Raw genomic sequence first — 24,636 nt, forward strand, 5'->3', positions numbered from 1 at the left:
GTGAGAAAGTAATAGGAAATGCTTTCTTTGTGGAATTACGTGGTAAATGTCATGTATGCTGTCTCTACTGGGTTTTCCTACAAACACCTTTTGGGAAAGTGTGTGTGAATGGAGGCGGGAGGCGGAGGCAGAGTGCACACTTGGGGGCTGAAAGGTAAAGAGAGAGGATGGAGGAGAAGCCAGTAATTTTTAAAATTTCTTTTAGAGAACAAAATAGAGATTAAAATCCAGGTGTTCTTGTGAATATTCTATTGCTATAGTATTGGCTTTCAGAACTGTAAATTTGGGTTAGTTGACAAGGATTGTCTGGGCATAGGCAGGAATGGGGAAAAGCTAAATGTCGTGAATAGTGGAATTCACAGTAATTGTTTTAAAACCTTCATTTTAGAATAAATATTTTTTGGTTCCTACAAGTTGCATCTTAAACTGATTTTTTTTTTCTTTTGTCAATAGTTTGAGTTCTGCTCTGCTAGAGGCTGGTCTAGGAACTGTGGTAGAGTGAATAAGACAGATATGTTAAGTTCTTGGATTTTACAAGAATTGTTTCTTCACAGATTAGTTTGTGTTATTTTTGAACTATTAATATATAAAAACATCTTCCTCTTTTTGCCTTTAAATGGGAATGCCATTTTTACTTACCCTGTAAGAAAACTCAGGAATGTGAGTGACCTTGTGTAGTTGGGGTGGGTGGGTGGGTGTGTGTATGTATATAATCATACATAACAACCTTTTTTTTAAATGGAATAGTAAACTTACAGTTTTTATAATGGATTATGAGACATGGCTCTAGTTTCATTGCATGCTCTTTATTTCTTGGTGTACATTTGCAAGATTTATGTGCTAAAGAAGGAAATATGAAAGTTGCTTCTTATTTCTGTTAAACTTTCATGTGTTTACCTAAGATCAGATGGTTTCTTGAGTATTTGTCTAGGCTAAGTGACATTTTTTGGCAAATGCATCCTGAAAAGAAAAAGATCTAATAAAACCATGGTGATGTTTTAAGGTAAGCATAGTTTTTATCATTCATGGTGTATATGTACATTGTCATCACACTGTACATCTTAAAAAAAATTCATGGTGTACAACCTAAAAAAAAAGATAAACACAATTTTACTTTGCCCTTAAATACAGAACTGACATGAAAACCCATGGAAAGTAGGACTTCATCAGGCGCCAGAATGCAGTGTCTTTGGAGAAGCAATGTAAGCCTTGAGGTTTTACCAGAGTCAGGTCTCCAGTCTTCCCATGTTTCAGACAGCCACTGCGAGTGCCTAGGTTACCCTGGTTTGGCTGGCTTTGGTCTAAACATTTGGGTTTAATTTCTTATAAGCTGAATGGCATCTTCACAGGCTGTGTGGTTTTGTCCTCAGCTTCTCCCAGACCAGCTGGTCTTGCTTCTGGAGCGTCTCTTGGAGCAGAAGACTGTGACTCCGCGAACTCTGCAAAGCCTTGAGAGGACGTACCACCTCTCGGAGCAGGATGCCGAGGTAACGAGAACAACCTCAGAGTTTAAACCATGGGCCCTCACTGCTGGTGACGATTGATGGTCCCATTGTGCCCCGGACTATTGGAACCGCTTCCCTGGTTTTGTGTGCCCCAGTAGGGGCCTTTGATCCTGGTCATTACCACAGTATTTTTAAGTCCTGAGTTTTCCCCCCTTTCCTCTTAAATTGTTAAGACAGACATAAGTCTTCTAAAGGAATGAGCAGACGGATGGAAGGTTTCTGAATTATGAACTCGGGTGTATCATCGTGTGCATGACGATGGCGCCGTCCTGTTGCATATTAAGGAAACTTGGCTCAGACATGCCAGAGCTTCTTGGTTGCATTCAGTTAGGACAGGAAGGGAGCCATGTGTAAAGGAAATGAAAACTAAATCTTAACAGCCATGGTTTGAAAAGCAAAATTGGATGCTTGTGGGAAAGCAATATGATGTGGTCCTTAATATCTTTTAGCTTATTAAGAAATGCAATGTGAATCCTAAGATGAGTTCCACGGTTGTTTTTTTAATATATAAAATAATAAATAATTATTTAGTCATCTTATGTAAAAAAAAGAAAAAACAGAAAAATTATCTTATAAAACTCTTAAAAAGCAAACAGATTTGATTTGTGTTCATTTGCAAATAAATGAATGAAAACGGTACAGTCCAATAAGGTAGTCATTAGCCTATGTAGCTGTTGAGCACTTCGTGTGTGTGGCTGTTGAGCTGTAAGTGTGAAATATGTGGGTACTGGAGACATAATATAAAGAGAAGCAGAATGTCTCAATAATTTCTTCTCATCAGTTACAGTGTCAGAATGATATTTTGGACATGTTGGGTTAAATAAAATATTATTAAAATTATTTTCACAATTCTTAAGATGGAGTAAGTCAAGAAAAGCCTGCTCATTATTAGATTAAAAGGTAAGATGGGCATTTGTTATACATTTTAAAACCCTCACATAAATTCAGGAGTTAATTGAAAAGCTCCAGAGGAAATATGTAGCTTTTTACCCATCTCAGCATAGATCAAACATGCAATTGTTGCTGTTTATTTCAGCTCTTATATTTTTGTTTATAGGAGTTTCCAAATGCCAACCTGTTATTTTTAATTAGTGTTTAAAAGAGGTTTCTATTTATAGGCATGACGTTATGCTTTAATCAGGACTGAATACCACTGAAATGCCAGGCCCCAGTGACGGACAGTGGGCAGACGAAGGCGGCGGGATCAAAGCAGGTGCTGGGCACCTGTCACTCCTCACCAGAAGCTGGGAGGTGGGAGACCCTGTTTTCCCCCATTCCTGTTGGCATAAACATAAAGCACATTGTGTTCTTAACTTACAGATCAACTTTGTTGTTATATGTAACTTCTTAAACCTTTGAGAAATATAACCGGTTTTATTTTGGCTGCTTGTTTTGTGTCTCAGACTGCACTGTGATGTCCAAAGCCAGAGCAGTCTCTTCAGGCTTGGCTCTTTGGTGTTGAGAGACTGGGGCCTGGGGGAGGCTTTGATTGGTTTAAGGAACTGGCGTGGTCCATGCAGTTCACAGATCCTCACTCTGCCAGGCAGTAGGGATATAGCAATGGCAAGGGTCACCCTCAGCAGGTTGGGATTCTTTTGGAAAAACAGCTCATGAGTAAATGAACAGGATAGTTTCATAGAAGAGCTACAAAGGAGGTTACAGGTTGAAAGTGAGCTCAGTGTCTCTAGATAGAGTTCAGGAAAGGCCACAAGAAAAGGTGACATTCAAGCCAGGACCTAAGGGCAAGAAGGAGTTGGCCATACAAAGCCAGGGGGGTCCAGGAGTGATTTCCATACAGAGCTGACAGCATGCAAAGGTGTGAACGTGACATGTGCTAGGATGGGGGTCAGCAAACTTTTTCTGTAAAGGAGCAGATTTTAATATTTCAGACCATACAGTTTCTGTCACAACTATTGAACTTTGCTGTTAACAGCTGCCATAGTATGTCAGCAAACAGAAGTGCCTGTGTTTCAGTAAAGTTGTTTATGGACCCTGAAACTTGAATTTCATATAATTACCACATCTCAAGATAATTCTTTTTGTTACTGTTCCTTTTCAAAGCTATTCTAAAACATCCACAGCACTCTTAGCTGTGGGCTGGTTTGGCCTGCCCTATCCTGAGTTTGTTGACCCCTGCCCTGGGACCAGTAGGATTGAGGTCAGGGGTGGATAGGGCTTGGATTAGGGCCTTAGGGCCCTGAGGCCTAACATACCACTGCCTTTCCCCCTTCCCAGGCCCTCTGAGGCCCTGGCATCTACTCAGTTACACTGACAGCGTGTCTCACTGTGAGGTTTCCTTGAAATGTCACTCAGAACCAGGAAAGCAATAGGATATTGGCCAACCAGGGTGTTTTCTAGAAACTTCATTAGTTAAGTGTGATTTATTGTGACACTGATTAGCAGGAATTTTGTTGACCATCTGCCTTTAAGTGACAGGACATTTCATGGGAGAAAGAATTATTTGCTGGAAAAATGAGGATTCTGACTTTATTCTTGGTGCTTCTCCTTGACCAAACATATAGTTCCTTTCAGTTATTATCAGGACTTTCAAATATGTAATACATAGCGGTCATTCAAAATGTGGCTGAAGATGCTGGAGTGTGGCAGGTAGTGTGCAGAGCATCCCTATGGGAAATGGCTCCAAAGGTAATTTCCTGGCAAGGAACCATGTGAGTTAGGGAGCTGACACTCTGTGTTCAGGGCGCTGCCATAGGCCCTGGGACCATGATGCTGAATTAGGTGTCTGCAGAATTCAGCCCAGGACGGCCAGTGTGGGGCTGGGGTTGTGGCACAGAAGCAGGGAGTGCTCATACAGCAGGGCTTTTCCTCACATTTCCAGGAGGTACGTAAAGCGCACCCCCTCTCCTGCCACTCCTCCTGGGACTAGCATTTCTCCTAAAAGCATAGATGTGAGGTCACTTTTTGAGAAGGTGAGCCTGCTCTTTCCATAGCTCATTTAATCCCCTAATTGCCCAACGCTGTGAAATTCTCTCCTTGGTGGAGCAGCATGTTCTTGATGGGCCAGAAGTCTTGACTGTGTGAGAAGCCTGTGCTACCGTGCACCAGTCCCGCTATTCAGTAGTTGCTTTACCTTCTGTGCTGTCACACCCACTTGTCCCTTCCCTCCCACCTGCTTTGTGTGGGTAGGCTGGTGCTGTCTCACTGGGAAGTTTATTTTAATGATTATCCTTGTAGCTCAGTATTTGTATTAGTTGCGCTGCTTCTGTGTTTTAGTTGTATTCACAGAATGTCCAGTCTGTTGGTCAGGATTTCTGAGTGTGGCAGCCAGGTTGATGTTACTTGCCAGCTGTTTGCTTGTCAAGGGCACACTTTTCGATGTTACATGCCTCTTGTCTTCCGTGTGCTGCGTCACGTGGTGTGAGTACACAGGTCTGCCCTGCAGGGAGGGACACGTGTGTTCAGAATCTTCAAAGGAAATGTGCATGAGGGCACATGTAATAAGCCGGGTACAGTGATGTGTGTCATCTTAGGCCATTTTGTACCTTGCCTTGACACTCTTGTTGCCACCATCTGAAAAGTGGGGCATTGATGGGGGAACGTTTGCATTCCTTAGCCTAGGAAGTAGTACTAGCTATAGGAGTAGTTACCATGTTTTACCTCCTCAACTAAAGAAACCTCTAGCCATATGCTGGGCTGCTTTAAACTAGGTCAGAAAATGAACTGAAAGGGAAACTTAGTTCATAGAAATGCATTGTCTATAGTTTCTGAGCATATCGGTTCAAACAAAGAACCCATACTGGTTTTTTTTTTTTTAAAACAAAAATCAAGTTTTTGTGTTTTTAAATAATTTTATTTATTTTTGGCTGCGCTGGGTCTTCGTTGCTGCGGGGGCTTTCTCTAATTGCAGCGAGCAGGGGCTACTCTCCAGTTGTGGTGCGCAGGCTTCTCTGCGGTGGCTTCTGATTGTGGAGCATGGACTCCAGAGTGCACGCGCTTCTGTAGTTGCAGCTCCCAGGCTCTAGAGCACAGGCTCAATAGTTTGTGGCATACAGGCTTAGTTATGGTTATGTGGGATCTTCCCAGATCAGGGATCAAACCCATGTCTCCTGCATTGGCAGGTGGATTCTTTACCACTGAGCCACCACGGAAGCCCCATAAAGGTTTTAAAATATGTAACTGATTCTTGAAACAAAAGGTATTTTCTAAGATCCCTTTTAAAATAATTTCCTGCCTGCTTTAGCAGGTCTCCTCAGCTGTAAAAATAGCCTTTCCGTGTTAACAAGGTGAGGCTCCATGCACCTTGGCTCTGTGTGACCTTTTTCCCCAAGAGCCCCACAGCTGACCTTGAAGCAACTTTATTTCCATAGACTACAGTTCAACACTTCAAAGCTGGGGCACCCCCGGGTGAATTTTCAGAAAATTCAGAAACAGCCACTCACTGTTTCATCTGGCTTGGATGGGAGTGGTGGGGTGTTAGAAAGTTCCCCCACGGTACCATGCTCAGCTCTGATGTATCATTTGGTAGGCTGAGCCAGAAAATTAATTTTCTGGGAGAGGTCATTATCAGCACCAGGTCTTCCCCTCATTGTATTTGGGGAAGCACTGTTGGTTGAAAGGAAAAGACCCCCTGGGTTAGGTTGGGGTGGGAAGGAGTGAGCACCGTGTCTCCATATGCCCCTGGCCCCAACCTGTATTCAGGGGTGCCGCTCTCCCAGATCTGCACCTGGTACTGGCAGAGGCATCTTAGCAACAAGCTGGATGTGGTCACAGGTCCCCAAACGGCTGGTGGCCACCTGCAAATCGCCCACCCTCCTGGGCCCCGTTTTCCTAATCTGCACAGCAGTACCTGGACTAGTCTGCTGGCTGTCAGCCTTTTTGACCACAACTAACTGGCAAAAAAGGGCTTCACAGAACTACTTTTATGTTTGCTATTATTTCCTATTTCATTTTCTTTAAACGTGTGCATTTTGATGCACAAATTGATTCTATGACCCACTAACTCCAATACTTTAGCCTCCTGATGCAAAGAGCCAACTCTTTGGAAAAGACTCTGATACTGGGAAGGCGAAAGAAGAGGGCGGCAGGGGTTGAATGAGATGGTTAGATTGCATCACTGATTCAGTGGACATGAGTTTGAGCAAACTCTGGGAAATAGTGGAGGATGGGGTTGCCTGGTGTGCTACAGTCTGTGGAGTCACAAAGAGTCGGACACGACTGAGTGACTGAACAGCTACAAATGAGTCGCCACCCATAGTTAAGAAAACGAGAGACAAGACGATCTCACAGTCTTCACCAGCTTTCCTGCCTCCTCCCTGCAGACTTGTGGCCAAGGTTCCTGAGCCTCCGCCTCCTCAGGATTAAAATGGAGCCACTAATCCCTTCTTCGTGGGATTGTTAACAACATGAGAGGTTTTGAAGTCATGTAACATTCACATTCTCTTGTGAAATGGTCAAGTTTTGTTGTTTAGCTCAAACCACCTATATATGGTCTCTCTAATCTATCAGGACTGGACATGAGAAAGAGAGTAGTAGAATCTACCCCCCTGTTAGGAGCCCCTGAGCAGCATCTGGTCACAGAATCCTTAACCTGGGGGCTTGTTGGCTTTTTCTGTGGTGGAGGTGCTTAGTCACTCAGTTGTGTCCAACACTCTGCAACCCCATGGATTGTAGCCCGCCAGGCTCCTCTGTCCATGGAGGAGGCAGGAATTCTCCAGGCAGGAATATAGGAATGGGTTGCCATGCCCTCCTCCAGGGGATCTTCCCACCCCAGGGATCGAACCCAGGTCTCTCACATTGCAGATGGATTCTTTATTGTCTCAGCTACCAGGGAAGCCTAAGAATACTGGAGTGGGTAGCCTAACCCTTCTCCAGGGGAACTTCCCAACCCAGGAATCAAACCAGGATCTCCTGCATTGCAGGTGGATTCTTTACTAGCTGAGCTATCCGGGAATGGTGGAGGGGGTTACTCTAAACCACAGTTTCTCAGCCTTAGCATTACAGATACTTTGGAGTGGATAGTTCTCTGTTGGGGGATGTCCTGTGCATTATAAAATGTGTCACATCCCCAGCCCTTTTCCTGAGATGCCAGTGGCAGTTCTCTTCCTTTCCTGCCCCACCCCTGTTTTGGAAATCAGAAATGTCTCCAGAAGTTGCCACATATCATCTGGGGGATACAGTCATCCTGGTTAAAGAACCATTGCTCTAAAGCAACTGACCACAAAAGGCAGTTTTTTCATCTCATCTAGCGAAGTGCCTGATGATTACAACACAGGGTGGAATAGCTTAAAGTTGTTTAACTACGTTTAGGGGCTGCCCCGAGCCAACTGTATTCTCTCAAAGCTCCAAAGATTGTAACGTTGGGGGAGGTGAAAGCAGAGATGTCTCACATGGAAGAAAAAGAAGGAATTGCAAACTAGTGTAGTAGCAAGTAAATCTGAAGAAGCAGGTTAGTGAGGGAGAACAAACCTGTTTGACCACTAGTGCCCAGAAAAAGCCAAGCCGGCATCTGTCTGTCTACATTTTCCTCTTGAAAAGGACACTTCCAAGGTGGATTGCAAACAGAAAAACATCCTACCTTGTAGGCCTTTCCGCCACCACTGCCTTTCCTCTGGGGAAAGAGCCCTTGAAAACCATGTAAACTGGCCACCTCCCTTTGCAGGGAGGGCATGAATGTTAATACTTCATCAATAGGAGAACTCATTGTTTATTTTAAAATACTACAGCCTTTCTTTGAAGTCTACAGGTGGAACGTATAATTGAAGGCCCACAAAAGTCTGACAGCTCTGATGCCCATTTCTGAATTTCATTTGGACCAAAAGCATAGTTTCTATGAACTGAAAACATTCCATGATCAACAGGTCTCTGGAGTCACATACTAAAAGGTCAGAGAATAAAGCCCAGTCCAAGTTCGATGCCTGAAACAGGGCACTCAAAGCCGGTGCACTGGGCCAACCCTGAAGGATGGGATGGGGAGGGAGCTGGGAGGGAGGTTCAGGATAGGGGACACATGTACACCCATGGCTGATTCAGTGTATGCAAAAACCACCACAATATTGTAAAGTAATTAGCCTCCAATTAAAATAAATAGATTTTTTAAAAAAGGTTAGGTGGGTATCGTGTTTAAAATCTATGCCTGATAAGTAGCTATGACTCTGCCCATTCCCTTTATGCTAAAATTCCTTCTGGTCACGGTGACTGGCTTCTGCACAGTGTTTTGGGGTCCATTCCCAACCATGCAGCTCAGCACCCCCCTTCTCCCCTGGTTGTTTTTCCATAGTATTCTGGCTCCAAAATAAATAAAACATTGCTATTTTGTCCTCCTGACAGGAAGTTGAGAGGAAAGAGTAGATGTAATCTTGGTGGGCTCTGTTGCCACTTCAGGGTGCTCAGCAGTTTATAGTGCGTGAACTGCAGTGTGTTGAGCTTGGTGCCTCCTACCCCTTTGGTCCACCTCAACGCGGAATCGAAGCACAAAAGCAGAACCCAGCCTTGCTGACGTCAGCCCTGTGATCGCGGCAGTATGAGAGGGCAGCCTGCCGGGCTGGCGCCACGGCCCCTGCAGGACTACAGGGCTGTGCAAGGTCACCGAGGCCCTGGGTCTGGGAGTCGTGCCAGAGCGCTGGCCCCAGCCGCCTTGGTGGGTGCCTCTTCCTTCCCTCCTTCCCTTTTGGAGTCTGTGCTGGGGGCCTCCCCAGGTCACTGCCCAGCAGTGTCAGGAGGCAACCATCATGGAACAGAGCCCCAGGAGGCAGGTTCTCAGAGTGAACATATCAAAAGGAGACCGTTGTGGAGGGTCTGAATGGTGTGGTGCAATCAGCCAAGTGGTTTTCCGGGGTCAAATACAAGGGGCAGGTGGAATGAGCTTCCGGAAAGGAAGGTTGACACCTGCCATAGCCAGCATCTGGCCGTTTGTCACAATTTCTTCCCAGGGACAAGGGGTCTGGCTCCTCGGCACTTTGGCACATCAGAGAGTCAAATGCTGATGGCTCTGAACTTTAAGATGTGAGCCAAAAGTATTGTGGCTTGATATTTTTTAAAATGCTAGAGCAGTGCTGGTGAGGGGCAGGGCTGTCTTTTTGACACAGCATTGTAATTTGTGGGTTTGGAGAGCTGGGCAGGATATGGGTGATAAAAGGGACTGGGGTGATTTTCCTTAGTTACTTTAGACATAGTGAGATTTTTAAACCATGTGCCTTTTATAATGTGAGAATAAACAAAGCTCTTACATAATTCTTTAGTTATATTTGTATATTTTTTTCTTTGTTGTATTTGGTTTATGAGACATTTAATGTTTTAGAACATGTCTTCAAAGTCAGGAAGGTATCTCTAGATATTTCTTCCTTGGAATTTTCTTTCTTATTCAGTTCAATACCCCTAGAATTTTTCCATGGAAACCTTGTAACCGATCAGGTCTCAGTTGCTATATACAGTGATAAAAGGATTTTTGAAAACTGATCTAACATGACAAAGAATTTTGATTTTTTTTTTTTTTTAGATTAGTATTCCTCTCCTATTCCTGAGGCCAGAGCCTGCATTTTAGTTACCTTAAGTTGTTACTGCACTTTGTGGCTAATGAGATTTTGTTTGAAGAAAAAATGAGCCACTGGTGGCATAATCTGCCTAATTTTTCTTTCAGTTCAGTTCACTCAGTCATGTCCGACTCTTTGTGACCCTGTGGAGTGCAACACTCCAGGCCTCCCTGTTCATCACCAACTCCCAAAGCTTACTCAAACTCATGTCCATCCAGTCGTTGATGCCATTCAACCATCTCATCCTCTCTTGTCCCCTTCTCCTGCCTTCAATCTTTCCCAGCATCAGGGTCTTTTCCAGTGAGTCAGTTCTTCACATCAGGTGGCCAGAGTACTGGAGCTTCAGCTTCAGCATCAGTCCTTCCAATGAATATTCAGGACTGATTTCCTTTAGGACGGACTGGTTGGATCTCCTTGCAGACCAAGGGACTCTCAAGAGTCTTCTCCAACACCACAGTTCAAAAGCATCAATTCTTCAGAGCTCAGCTTTCTTTATAGTCCAACTCTCACATCCATACATGACTAATGGAAAAACCATAGCTTTGACTAGATGGACCTTTGTTAAGTAAACAATTATAATCAGTCATAACATTTAGAATTTATCTGTACATAAAAGAGGAAAAGGGCATTTAAAGGAGGATATTTAGCTATAAGTGTAGCCAGACTGTTATTTTAAAAGTTCCTGGTCGTTTAATTCATTGCCATTGCTTCTTCCACTGTACTTAGCAACAGGTCCTGTTGTATAGATATTTGAAGGTTTAGGAGGCATTATCTACTCTATTGTCTGTGTATGTTACCTGTTCTCCCCCCTCCACCAAGTCTGTCCAGATGATCTCAGAGGCAGAGATGCACACATTTTCTGGGTTATAAATAGCATTGCCCTGATGCTCTTCTTTCCATAGCACCGCAAACCCAGCTCCTGTTCCTTTTGTCTTTAATTGTGTTAAGAGTAAAATCAACGTGTGGTATTTTATTGGTGTTCCTAGGTTCTTCATACCTGTGTCAGTAGTTTATATACTTTTGCATTAGATTTCGGTAGTGAAATCCACACCTCCAAAAAGCACACAGTTGTCTGTGAGCACTGCCATTTTCTTTCACAGTTACAAACGGAGTTGTCATCCCATGTAGCGTGCCTTAAATGCCCTAGAACAGAGGGCTCACTGTTGCCACAATGTCTTCCCAGATTGCTTTTCTTCCCTCTAATGCCTTTCTCAAGCACCTCCCTTTGCTGTCTAGTTCCATGGTACCCCAAGATATGAAAGTTGGATTTCTCTGGCCTTCAAGTGGTGGAACCTTCAGGCTGCAGATAAAATGCACTCTTCCTCAAGCTTGTGGGGGCCTCCTGAGTGTGATCTCTGAGCCTGCCTTGCAGGGAGGTGGCGCTGCATAGATCCTGCAGGATTCCCTGGCAGCTTATGCCTCTTACAGGTGAATGTTTGTACTGATAACTGATAGCAGAGAGAAAGCAATCGTATTGAATTAACATTGTTTTTAAAAAGTGAAAGCACCTCCACAGATGTGGTATGAAGGCATTTTTGGTTTGTCAGGGTATGAAATTTTAAAAATCAACTTTATGGGGTGGCACTGAACATGATTTTTTAAGCTACTTGGCCTGCGTGTTGCTGTGCATCTTTGAACCATGTGGAATTGTGTTCCATCGACCCACTGATCGTGCCCATCAGTGGGTAGAAGCGGATGCCCAGGCTGAGAGCATAGCAAGTCCACAGGCAGTGGGGAGAGCAGCCCAGAGCCAGGCCTGCCCCTGGGCTCCACTGTCAGACAGCAAGTAGTTTCCTCAGGTACCATTCCTGAACCAGCCTTCCCCAGCTTGGCTCTTGGGTTGTTTTTAATAGCAAATATTTTGAGAAATAATTCACTTACCATATAATTCGCCCATTTCAAAATATACAGTTCAGTAGTTGTTAGTATATTCACAGAGCTGTACAGCCATTACTACGGTGAGTTGTAGAATGTCTGTCATCCCCCAAAGAAACCCTGTACCCTTTAGCTCTCATTCCCATCTCCCCCCCACCTCCAGTCGTTGCCAGCCAGACTCATCTCTCTGTGTCTACAGATTTGCTTACCTGGGGGCTTCCATGTAAATGGGGTCACATACACCTTTTGTAAATGGTTTCTTTTCACTTGGCGTACTGTCTTCAGGAATCACCTGTGTTTTGCATGTATTGATACTTCGTTTCTTTTTATCACCAAGTATTTTTGATGGTATGGTTAAGCCACGTCTGTTTTACTGTTCATCAGTTGATAGACATTTGGGTTTTTTGGCTATTATATGTAATGCTGCTATGAACATTAGGGTGCAGTGTTGTGTGTAGACATAAGTTGTCACTTTTGGGTCTTATACCTAAGAAGTGGAATTGCTGGTTTATAAGTCCATTTCTCTAGCTTCCATTAGGAAGGTATTGGAAGAAATAGCCATTAAGAAGAAGCAGGCAAGGGAGAGTTGAATTTTTTCATGGAACATGTGGTAGGGCTAGAGACACACTGAGCTTAACATGAGTTTACTGAATTTTTCTTAGACTTTATACTGAACTATAAGCTGTAAGAGGGCAGGAGCTTGTCTGTTTTACTCACCAAGTCATCCTTAATACCCGAAACTTAGCTTTTGGAGAATGACGTTTTCTGGATCTCCCAAGTGTTCTGGAATAGAGTGACTAGTATATGACACAATAAAGATTGGATAACTAAGGCTATAGGGAAACCCCTTTGTCACAGAGAGAGCAAACCTTTTTGGTAGACTTGATGCGGCCCTCCGGAGTTGGTCACGTCTGCCCCTGAGGAAATGGAGAGAAGGCACAGGTGTCCCTTCAGAGCTTCTCAGAGGAGGTAACCCATGGTCACTGTTCTGCCAACAGTAAAAGTCTTTTTTCTTTTTCTTTCTTTTTTTTTTTAGCAAAGGCCATTTGTCAGATATTAATGAGGGAAGGAGGTACAGTGTGTAATTTCCTAATTATCAAATTCCACATTGGAATGTTGCCATTTAGTGTGCCGTTTTGACAGGGAGGAAGCTCAGTGAGGGAAGGCTCACTGAGCTTTCCTGATAGCTCAGTTGGTAAAGAATCCGCCTGCAATGCAGGAGACCCCAGTTCGATTCCTGGGTCGGGATGATCCACTGGAGAGGGGCTAGGCTACCCACTCCAGTATTCTTGGGCTTCCTTTGTGGCTCAGCTGGTAAAGAATCCGCCTGGAATGCAGTAGACCTGGGTTCGATCCCTAGGTTGGGAAGATCCCCTGGAGAAGGGAAAGGCTACCCACTCCAGTATTCTGGCCTGGAGAATTCCATGGACTGTATAGTCCATGGGGTGGAAAAGAGTCGGACATGACTCAGTGACTTTCCCTTTCACTTTGATAGGGAGGGAAGGCTCACTGTACCATACTTCAGGGTGGACTCATCATGGGCTCCTGAGTTCTACTTTTTGGAGCCAGCTTTCTTGAATAGTATTGATGACATTAAATGAAACAGTATATACACAGGAGAAGGAAGAAAGGTTGGAACTTGCCTGAGAGACCATGTAAAACTTGATGTTTGTCATCACCTTTGACCCTCTCCGTCACACTCCATGTGCACATCAAGTGTAGTGATCCCCATAGCAGGTTTGGATGATTCCTGTTTTGCATGTTGCCATAGCTCTGGTCATAACTGGTAATATCTGGTATTACTGGCTGTAACCAGTTACCATAGAGCTGAGAGTGATAGGGGCTGACTCAAGTAAGGTTAGGAAAAAGAGCTGAGAGCCTGTTGTCCTAACTCAGGGCAACGAGATTTACTAGCCTGGCTTTGTGGCAGCACACGGAGCAACTTTGTATTCCCTTTAGTTAAAACAGTGTTAAGATCGTAGCCCTTTGAAAGTAAGGTGAGAGAGAGGAAAAGGGAAGTGTTGGAAATCTCGGTGTGACAGGCTTACCCCGACTGTGCCACATGAGAAAGAGACATCCCAGACCATCGCAGATGCACCAGAACGGAATGCTGGAAAGGCTCTCCCTCCCGGAGCCGCTCTGGAAAGGTCTCCCCTCACCCCCCGGCTGCCAGTCATGCTTCCCTCAGCAGCAGTCAACCCACTTTAAAGCAACAATAAATCTAATTTAAGGACACAAATTGAAAAAGTAGATTTGTTTATTGCAGTGTTAGACTTATTAACTCACAAAAGCCATGAGCCTTGGTCTTTCTGTTTACAGATATAAAATGGAACTCAAAAGGAGGTTTAATGTGCTGCCCAGATCATGTTCCCTGGACAGATTTTTTTTTCCCCCTTCAACAGTAAATTTTAGAATCAAAAGGACTGAAAAAGAGGAATGTTTCCTGTCATAAATAGGTAGGGTGGCATTCTTCAAAGCATTTTACAGCTTCCAACCGTGCATTATAATTTCAAAGTAGCTGAAAAGCAGTCTGAGTTTTTAAAATGGTGCATTCATTCAGAAACATTTATTAAGCAGATACTTACGTGCCAGGCATTGAGACGGGGCCTGGAGATGGCCCGGGGGCACTCAGGCCCCAGCTCTCTCCAAGCTTGTATTTTATTGTTGGTAAAGACAGAAATTACTGAGTAAGGAAACAGCAGTTTCAAAGAGTTGGAGAAGCTGTAAGACCCAGCTCTGGGAGAGTGACCCATGCGTGGGGAAGCAGGCGGGGTTTATGAATTCTGGGCCCAAGAGGTGAGTTAAGGGGTGTGGCCGTATCAGTTTCGGGTCACTGGCTAACCTAGGGTGTGCTGAGTGAGGTGGGCCACAGCACTGTGGTCTGGTGTCACAGCAGGTGTCCTTGTTCTGGACCTGTGTCGATAGACCCTTGTAACTTCTTGGTAAAAAGCTATTAACACACTTTGGGACTTTCTAGAACACACTAGAAATAGACTTCTGGCTTGGGACTTTCTAGAACACACTAGAAATGGACTTCTGGCATCGTCAGATGATTGAAAGACTAGTGGAGCTATAGTATATCAATAGGAGGAAACATCCTACAGTTGTCGTTACATCAAAGTATATGGACCACACTAAGCTAGTGAATCTGGCAGTGACTGGAAAATAAGGAAAAATATAAAATAAAAATCTATGTTGTTTATATGTGCTAAGTTACCGGTTTATAATTTTTAATATTCAAAAATAAAGGGAAGCGGCCACGTACAGGAGCCACAGGTGCTTTTTCAAGCGTGGCTGTGAGGTACGCCAAAACAAACTGTAGCCCCGGGCTTGTGGTGACAGAAGATTTTCTGCTTCTGACCTTGGCCATGTAGTCAGTGGCGTTGTGGCTACCAGAACCAAGTTGAGGGGTGTTGGCCAAGCTGTTGGAACTGAACTGTTTTGTCTTAGCCCTTCAGCATGTCTGCTCAGCCTCTGATTCCATTCGCTCTTCAGTCACAGTAACTCTTCTGTGTGAGACACAGGTTTTCAGACTCCATTCCAAGGGACCCAGCCTCCCACCCCCAACCAAAGGAGTTGAGTGTTTAAGATGTTTTCTACCTGACTGATTTAAACCACTTGAAGAACTCACTTATATTTTTCCTCCTTGATCTGTCTATATGTATATAAACTGGAGTTCCAAATTACATTATTATGAGAAGAATTATGTTTAAGGAATGTCTGAAAACTACTTTGGGAAATTAGTCCATTAGATAGTAAGTAGCCTGTAGGGGAGCATTCTCATAAGAATTTTTATTTCTTTGAAATAGCTTGTTAAAATTGAAGGAAAAAAAAAGATAAAAGATATAAAAGAGCATTGAGAATTGTAAAGTGTTAATGAACACAGAGTCTAGGGTATGTAGTGGACTGCAGACAGAAGCATCTGGTCAGTGTGGGAGACTGGGAGTGAGCTGGTTCAGGGGATTATTCTTCCTAAAATTGGCATTTCCTCAGTGTCCAATCCCCCACCCACCCACGCCTGGCGCCTTGCGTTCACACTTGGCTGTAGGCTGAGAGGTACTCTGTTTCCCAGGGAAGCCAGAGCAGGTTTCTTGTGCAGAGGAGTTCAGCCCACAGAGGAAAGAAAAGCCCCACAGTCAAGAACACCCTAGATTTCCTGGCAGGATGGGCTGACACTGGCTGGAGCCGGCTCACAAGGCCTCCTGGCTCTGTTCTGTGGCGTCATGCTGGTGGATTGGGGGTGGGGGATAGGGTGTTAAACATTGACCAGCATGGACTTCCTTTGCAGATCAGAGGTCAGCAGCTTGAGCCTGCAGGTCCAGCCCACTGCTTGTTTTTGAATATAAAAGTTTATCTGAAGATAACCATGACCTCTCATTTACATATTGTCTATGGCTGCTCCTGTGATACAGGGCAAACGGACTGAGAAACCATAGACGCTCACTGTGACCATTGACAGAAAAAATTGGCAACCCCTGTTCTAGAGTTTAATAACAGTTAGTTCTGGATGCATTAAAATTTTCAGATTGAAAAGAGTTTGGGGAGAGGCGGGCAGATGGGGAGTTATCTTTCAGTAGTTTTTCTTTCCTTTTCCAGGAGGGAGCCCCAGCATGTCCTAATCAAGGCTGTGGTTATATCACAGAGGTGCCCATTGGGTCATGGGACTTGTCCCTGAATCTGAGCCATGGTTTGACCGTACAAGGCAGGTGCCAGAAATCAGAGGAGCCGGCCAGAAGTCATTCGGCTCGCCGCTTGGGTAGCGATAACGTCCTTGAAATGGTAGAAATGCCATGCAACTCAGGCTGGTGCTGGAGCCAGGCTGTCTTTGCAAACAGTTTGCAAAGTCCCTAGGTGTCTGGCCCCTGGGTTTACTTCCCAGGGGTGGCCTGAGAATTGCCCGCTGCCCCAGGCTTGAGGACCCCCTTGCAGGCTTCCTACCCTGGCCACTCCAGCTGGTGTCTCACTGTCCTGAGTCCAGGCTCATCTTCCTGGGCTGCTGCGTGGTCCCACCCTCCCTCCCCACCCCACCCCCCATCCCCCATCCCAGTCCTTCCCTCCTCACTGCCCACCTGACAGGCACCTTGCTCTTCTGGTTTTCAGCAGTTAGCAAACTTTTCCTTGGAGTTGATACTCTCACGTTTTTATAAATTCAATAAATAGAACTTTTGAAGTAGAAACGAAAGCCAGAAACATGCTGCTCCTACTAAGAGGACAAGCAATGACTGAGATTCGCCGTCCTAATGCTTGCTGCGGCGACCTGGGTGGGCTCCCACAGCAGCCCACGAGCAGAGGCTGTTCTCTCCCTAACCCTGGGAGACAGCTCTGTGGATCAGAACCCAGGGGTCATGAAATCACTTCAGTAGGTCACCAACCAGAGAAAAGAACAGCAGAAACTATCAGTAGTTGCTGTAGTGAGGGAAACTGTTAAAAAAGAAACATCTGTTCCTGTGTGTGTGTATACACATGTATACATATCCTGTGCAGAAAATGATTTGGATCTCTGGCCCACGTGTCTGCTCACGTCCCTCAGGTGGCTCAGACCTGTTAGCACAGATATGCTTCAGTGTGTTATGGGACTGGCAGCATGGCCCTGGGTGGTGGGCGCACTCCTGTTCTGGCACTAGCTGGCAGGATTTGGGCTGCACCAGCCACTGTCTGCACTGAAGACTCCAGTGAGGAAAAGGTGGGCTTCCAGGGCCCTGTGAGACAACACGCTCTGGAGCTCCTGGAACAGGGGTCCCCCAGCCCTTCTCTTCACCAGCACCTCTTCCCACTCCTGAAATATCCCTTTTCTGATTTTCTCAGGTTTCTTATTCTTTTCCTGACCCGATTCCCCCCTCCCTCACCCTTGCCTCTTTCCTTTGGTAGCTTGACAGTGTTGCTGGAATTCAGGCTAAGATGTTGGATGGCTCAAGGCTTTCAGGTGATTCCTAGTGTGGGTTTGGAGTGACTTTATGAATCTGAATCACAGTTGAAAAAGTCATTAGAAGTTTTTTATCTCTCTTGAGACATTGTGATATAATGTGAACATTTAAAGTGTAAGTATTGATTGGTTTTGGTATATGTATCTACCCATTGAAAGCTGATGCTGAGTGAACAGTCAAGAAGCCACAGATACTGTGGCTGGGCCAGATGTTCCCATAGCTGTATATACAGTGTTCACTTTTCATCTCACTGAGGAAGTTGAAAGATGAGGTGACCACTGCCCCCACTTATGAATAAATTAATTAGAAAATAAAGAAGAGCAGGTCTACAGAGTGGATAGTTTTGTTCATAGAGCCCTGCCTCGGCTTGCGAATTCTCTACTGCTCCCCAGCACTGAGAACTTCACTTTCCTCCATTATCAACAGAGGAAGGAGCTGGGTACGAGTGTGTGAGGACCTCTGTCAGGGATTTCTTCGAGCTTCTCAGTGATCTGGAGAAAGGAAGATAGTCCATGAGTGCCCACTGTGGAAATACTGCTGGGAGAAATTGAGGCAAATGTCACCCTGCTGCCACATTTTCAGAAAGACCTCTGTTCCAAGTGGTGACTGGTTTCCTTGCAAATTTTGGGTCCTCGGCTAAAAGATAGAGATTCTCTTTGTTTCTTAAAGAAATACAAAGAGGAGTAAAAACCCTGTCCACAAGCGAGAAATATTTGTTGGGCCCGCAGCCTCACACAGCATCTCTGTGATGTCTTATAAACATCCTGTCATTGAAATTTTGCAATATATTTAATTCTGTTGTAATGAAAAGGCTTGTTGTTTTTCCTGCTCTTTGTAGGGTGGGGAAAGGGGTTGGTCTGTACTTCCTGGATGCCGTGTTAGCTTTCAGGGGCCAGAAGACTAGATCTCTTATTAATCGTGACAATACATTGATTTTTAACAGGAAGAGAAGTGGAAAGGCTGACTTCATATTGGTTGTGAAGGCCTCTCTCACTCAGCCCAGCTCCTGGGTCCTCTTCCAGTCATAATGGACTTACCCTACTAAGAAACAGACCCTAATTTGTGTTTTGTTGTTTCCGTATGTGTAAATAAAGATAAAGGAGCGCAGGGGGTGGTGGTGGGGAATGGGAGGCCAATATTAAATACCTCCATTCTCAAAATGAGGTCTAACAAAAGATAACGTCCCTAAGTTTTGGAATGATCAGCAACTGTTCTTGTCAAAGGCTTGGTGCGCAAGCCTGTCTTTAGCTCACGGTGGAGCTGACAGACTTCTCTTATACTTGACTCTGCTAAGAGCTGAGACAGCTGTCCCCACATGCAATTGTGAGAAGTAAGACTCTTGCAGTGCCCCAGAGCAGGCGGCCCAGGGCCCTGGCTCTCACGCTGCACGGTGGCCCTCCCACCAGGCCTTCTCCTTTCCCAGAGCTAAAGAACATGGCATTTCTGGTGCTGCATGGATGCGACTGGTGGTACCTGAGGCATCTGGGTTTCATTGAGTTGGGAAAGAAACCAGAGAAATGGACCAAGGGACCCTTTTGGTTCTGTCCCGTACTTGGACCAAAACACAAGAGCAGGATCTGATTGCCTGGGAGCCTCCTCTGATTGGTGCAGTCTGGGCTCTGGTCAGTGGTTCTTCTGCTTAGAATATCTTAGTCGCTACCCTTTCCCTTTTATGCTGGCCTTTCTGTTGGCCATATAGGAAAGAACAGTTTGTTGAAGGTGGAAAGATTTCCAAGACCTGTCCAGCCCAACCTGCTTCCCTTTTGTTGTGATGTTTGTTGCGAGGCTATTAGCTCATTTCCGTGCACCTCCGAAATTCCTTTGTGGATGTAAAAAGTTCGTTGGCATCCTGTTCTTAGAAGTTCAAAGGGCCTGGCTGCCTGTAAGCAAAGGGCACCACCGTGTGCCTCAGAGTGCACTGTAGCCTAGGGGCAGGATTCTTTCCAAAAAATGTTTCTTTACTTCGTTCCTAATTGTTTGTGTGTAAATCTATTTATAGTAGATTAAAGGAGAGATCCGGCCATCAGTGCATAATGATATAATTTACAGGGGCCCCAGCCAAAATGTTGAAATTGCTTCCATTTTACTGTTGCCACAAATGGATTGCTATAAAGGGTCTTCCTCTTTCAAAGGCAGTAAAAACAAAGAGTGATGGAAGGAGGCTTTTTTATTTTTTTAAACGCAAGTAATCACTTTCATGTATAGCTAATGTTGAACCAATAATGGAATATAAAACGGTGGACTGCTTACCAGGCATAATTGAGAGGGCTTTAATGCAGTAGACAATGGCCCAGGACTGGATTTAGGTAAGAGTCTCAACGTAAAGAGTGTGTCTGAAGTAGCTTAGAGATGAAGAGGTGCAGGGGGAGGGGCAAGACTGCCTCTTATCAGCAGAGGCAGCCAGTGCTGGGATCAGACTCCCATATTGTCTGTAGGGTTTGGGGGAGGGCTTCCTGACAAATTCCTGCTGAAATCTTTTCATCACGCATCTTCACTAAAAGGTGCACACATGTAGCTTGTCTGTTTTCCGTAGGTTGTACAGCAAAACATGCAGCCAGAGCTGCCTGCGTCAGGGTGGTCTGCTCTCCTCCTCTCCCCTCCAGCAGATACCCCGAGCTCCTCAGAAGGTGCTCTCTGCCTCTTAGGAATGTGGAGAGCAGTGTCTTCTCCCTTTTACTGTGTGTATTGTTACAATCAACAGCACTGAACCAAATTACTTATTGCAGGAAATTAAGTAGTTGTGGTTTATGAAGGAAACCTTCATGGACAGCATTCTGCAGGGCAAGAGCACCAGCCTGCCTGGCTGGGGGCGTGCGTTTAATTTCCCAGTTACGTTTTGCGTTTGTCTACTGTATGGCAAAGTTGTATTTTAAAACATCAGAACACCTAAGTGAAACGTGCATTTTCTTCCCTTAAAGTTGACCTGCAGCCCTCTTAATGAAGAACATGGTTCCTTTCTTTGTAAAAGACATTAAAATGAAATTTTAAAGTCTCAACAGTGTTAATATAGTAACTTCTTCTAACAGGAAAAGTTCTCCATCATTAAACTTGTTAGGCCAAGGAAACCTACCAGTTTGTTGCTTACGGAATTTTCTCTCTTTTCTTAAGGTTCGCCATCGCTGGTGTGAACTCATTGTTAAGCACAAATACACAAAAGCGTACAGAGACGTGGAGAGGTTCCTTCAAGAGGATCAGGTAAGTTTCATTTTTCAGCAGATGGGGATTCTTTAAATGCTGTCCCTGACTATGCAGTATGCTTAACATGGGGGCCCAGTTTGTTACCTTCTCTACTTAAATAACAAGTACTTCAACACTTTCCAACAATTTTTAAGAGTTGGTAGGAGCGTACCTACCCAACCTTTGAGCTTTTTTTCTTCTTGGTATCTCTTGAAGCTCCCCTGGTTTGATGGAGCTGTGGCCCACTGCCGTTACCAAATAAAGCATGGGCAGACTTCATTACATCTTTGAACCCCAGGTTCCTTAGGTTGGGATTGTGGCCCAGTGATGCGATGGTGTGTGTCTGGGGATGAGACTGGGACTGCCCCGGCTGGCTGGGACAGTCTGGTCTGTGTCTGCACCTGCCATACCAGGTGGACCCCTGTGCTGAGCTACCTTCCTGTGAGGACTTTCCTCACTCTTCACCAAGGAAAGCAGTCACCTGGCAAGGAGCCCATGAACCTGTTTGAAGATGTTTTCTTTGCCACCTCTGCTGGGCTGCAGTGTGTGGAGGTCAGCCTCTCCCCCCACCCCCAGCTTGGTGGGCCACGGTGGTGCGTGTGCCATGGCTCTTGTCAGCTGTGGCTCGTCCCCTTGGCATGGCCAGTGTATGCCTCTGAGTGAGCGTTCTGCAGAGCGCTGCGGGCTGATAGAGTGGAGCCATGTTTCTGTTGGGGTGGAGAGTTGGGGCAGGGCAAACAAGGGCTCTTTTGAGAGGACGGAGTATAGGGGGCAGCCAGCAAGTAAGGGCTCGTTATTCCCACAAAGAAAAAGACATGACTTTGTACCAGAAGAAATGTCGCATTTGCACAGTGAAGCAAGAGGTGTTTGGAAACATGGAGGGACAAAATTTAAGAGCGACTTAAAGTCTGTTCTGAAAACCAAAACTGACTGCACTGTATTTGGAACCATGATCTCTGCAGATACGGGTTGCCATCAGCTTTTTCAGAAAGAAATTTTTGAGCTCGTCATCACCAAGTTTTCATTTCTGCATTGTCGTTGGGAGTCCTTGCTCCAGCAGAACATAGTCTTAGCATAACTAAGCTTAGAACAAGAGAGAAGGCGGAACCAAAGGGATCTTTTTGGTCTTTCAGAACATAACCCACTGTTTTTAAAACTGTAGGAAAAACACAGATGTGATTTTCGCAGCATTGTTTTCGAGACAGAAGAGCCAGTGTGTGCCCGTGGAAGGAGAGCAGGCAGGCTGGGCTGGAGCAGCAGGCGTCTTCCAGGGCAGCCTGAGGTTCTCCCCACCCATGTGACAGGTGGTCCTCATTTCCCAGCTGTGCTAGGAGGGAGGCAGGTCCATGTCTGTGTCACACACAAACACTGCACTCAGGTCTCCTCGCAACTGCAGGGGTTCCCATAGGGTCAGTCGTCATGGCAGCCTCCCTGTCACTAGAGAAATGTTTCCTCTGTCCTCGGTTCAGCCACCAGGGTTGATGGAATTGATAGCTGAGAATTCCTTGGGTGAGTTTCAGTGAGGAGAAGGGGATCGGAAACTGCAGCTTCCTGAAGCACCGCTGTTCAGCTGTCTGCCTTTTCTAGGGCCTTTGTAACTTCCAGCCCAGCATGTCTGTGTGGAGCAAACACAGACTGTGCACTCGAGCGCATGGGGACACATGATTCCTTTTTCTTACACTCTCTGGCCTCTGTGCCTCCCACAGGCCATGGGCATCTACCTCTATGGGGAGCTGATGCTGAGTGAGGATCCACGGCAGCAGCATCTCGCCCGCAGGTGCTTTGAGCTGAGCAGGGAGCAGATGGACAGATCCTCAGCCGAGGTGGTGGCTGAGATGTTATTTTAAAGAGGTGATTCTTTCTCTCTCTCTCCTTTTTCCATTCTTCGGCTCTAGCCGAGATTCCTCCTAGGAGCCAAGTAAGTCACTAAGCCAAATGGTGAGCCGAGAGCCCTGGCGGCTTCAGTCCCGGGCTCCCGCCCTGAGGGGTAGGTGGCGCCTCGTCTGGCTGAGCGGCCACGAAAGCCCGCGCTGTCCACCCTCGCAGAACAGCCCCCTCCCCAGCACTGTTTTGACCGCTTCGGGTTTTGTTATTTGGGGGAACAGGATTCACAGGAGAACATCTTGAGTAGGTTAGAAGGTGAACTGGAGAGCATGACCTCCCCACCCCCCACCCCCCCAGTCTTCAGGGTGAAGGCTAAGGTGGGGGGGTGTTGCCGGGCTACCCCGCATCCTGAGCTGTGAGGAGGTGTATGGGGACTTGAGGTCCCTCAGGTTGTCCCCACCTGGCAGGAGAGGCTGGCAGGTCCTCCTGCCCTGTGCCAGGTGCCTCTCCACGCAGCGTGTCTGCAGCAGGCTACCTCAACGTTGGAGCAGAGTTGGAGTGGGAGTCCTAAATGATTTAAACTGCTTCCTCTGTTAATTGTGCTTGGAACTGACCTGTTAGATCTACATTCTAGCAGTTTTTAACGAAATTTATGCATTCTAACTGTAATTTAGCAATGATATGTAGGTTTTATAAGTAAAACTGTGGAATTAAAAGTATTTTTTTTCTTTACCATTATCATTTCTCTGACTCTCAGGTTTCTTCAAGGTTTTACATGATAACAGGGCATGTCTGATTTTGTGTCTTTTTTTTTTAACCTCAGATTTCATTCTTCATGTTGTATAGATTTTCTATAATTTTAATGGGTATTTAATATTTTATGTTGATATTGTTGGACATTTAATTTGCTTCTAATGTTTTGCTCTTATAAAAAACCATTTCTGTCTAATATGTTTAACTGCCTTATTTATCTGAGCAAACTCTTACTACTGAAGAGGTTCTTCCAGGAGAGTTGAAGAGCTGTGTTGGCCAGGAAGGGAAGAGTGGGAATAGTTGCCCCAACTGTGCGTCTTATAGCGAAGTGGCTGTGTGCAGGCTTCCCCAGCACTCCCGTCGGGCAGCTTCCGAGCCTGTTCAGAGACAGCCAAGTTTAAAAAACAGAGCAGTTACACAGTTACATGTTGCCAGCCTCATACAGTGATCAGTACAAATCATATTTCTCTTTAGATTTGTCACTTCACAGAGAGTTTGTGTTTCTTGAAGTGTGTGAAACTACAGTGGTGCAGACTGTGCCTTTGATGTTCCCTGGGCTCCAAGTGGTGGAAAACCACCGCGGGCTACGCAGCTCTGGTGATTCTTCATTGTGCTTTTTTTGCCCCAAGTGGGCAGAGGAGTTGTCTGGTCAGGTGTCCCGCTCCCCACCCCCACCCCCGCACTCCTGGATGAACACAGGGGCCACTCACATGCCCTCTGCCCCCTCCCCGCCTGCTCGGTGAAGGACCGTGGCGGGCCTGCACCCTCCAGCAGTTGGGAATCCATCCCACCCCTCGAGGATCCCCACAGACATCTCCGACACTTAGAACTTGTGCCCCAAAGGGTGATGGGCTGGGAGACTGAGCATGGCAGCCCCAGACCAGGTGGTTGATGCATTTTTCATTTCATCTCCCAAAGCTGCGCTGGCATTTGTGTGGTCATCTGTGAGTCCTTTGATTTTTAAAAATTTTACCCCTAAGATGCCGAGTAAATGAACACCAAGCAGAAGTAAAACCCACTTGGTAGTGTAGCAGGCCTGGAGGTGGTGTCATCGCCTTGTGTCTGAGGAAGCTGGTGCGTGCGATGTGG

General features: G+C 45.6%; 1 protein-coding gene across 14 annotated transcripts in view; it reads left to right on the top strand.

Moving 5' to 3' along the window:
* The window catches only part of AOPEP (aminopeptidase O (putative)), a 406,505-nt gene that overhangs the window by 379,282 nt on the left and 2,587 nt on the right, over positions 1–24,636 (top strand). For 9 of the 14 annotated variants that reach the window (XR_014062842.1, XM_081522460.1, XM_081522489.1 and 6 more), the window contains 3 exons: positions 1,371–1,487; positions 20,902–20,988; positions 22,677–22,821. Coding sequence is in view for 11 of the 14 variants with exons in the window: in XM_081522460.1 (XP_081378586.1) it covers positions 1,371–1,487; positions 20,902–20,988; positions 22,677–22,817 (345 nt within the window). In the remaining 3 variants the exon portion in view is untranslated. Of the gene's footprint in view, positions 1–1,370; positions 1,488–2,623; positions 2,757–20,901; positions 20,989–22,676; positions 22,822–24,636 lie in introns of all 14 variants that reach the window. The other 5 variants (XR_014062841.1, XR_014062843.1, XM_081522504.1 and 2 more) reach the window with 3 other exon arrangements.

Source organism: Giraffa tippelskirchi, chromosome 1 (assembly GCF_054371585.1).
Source record: "Giraffa tippelskirchi isolate mGirTip1 chromosome 1, T2T-mGirTip1v1.2.pri, whole genome shotgun sequence".
Lineage (NCBI taxonomy): Eukaryota > Metazoa > Chordata > Mammalia > Artiodactyla > Giraffidae > Giraffa > Giraffa tippelskirchi.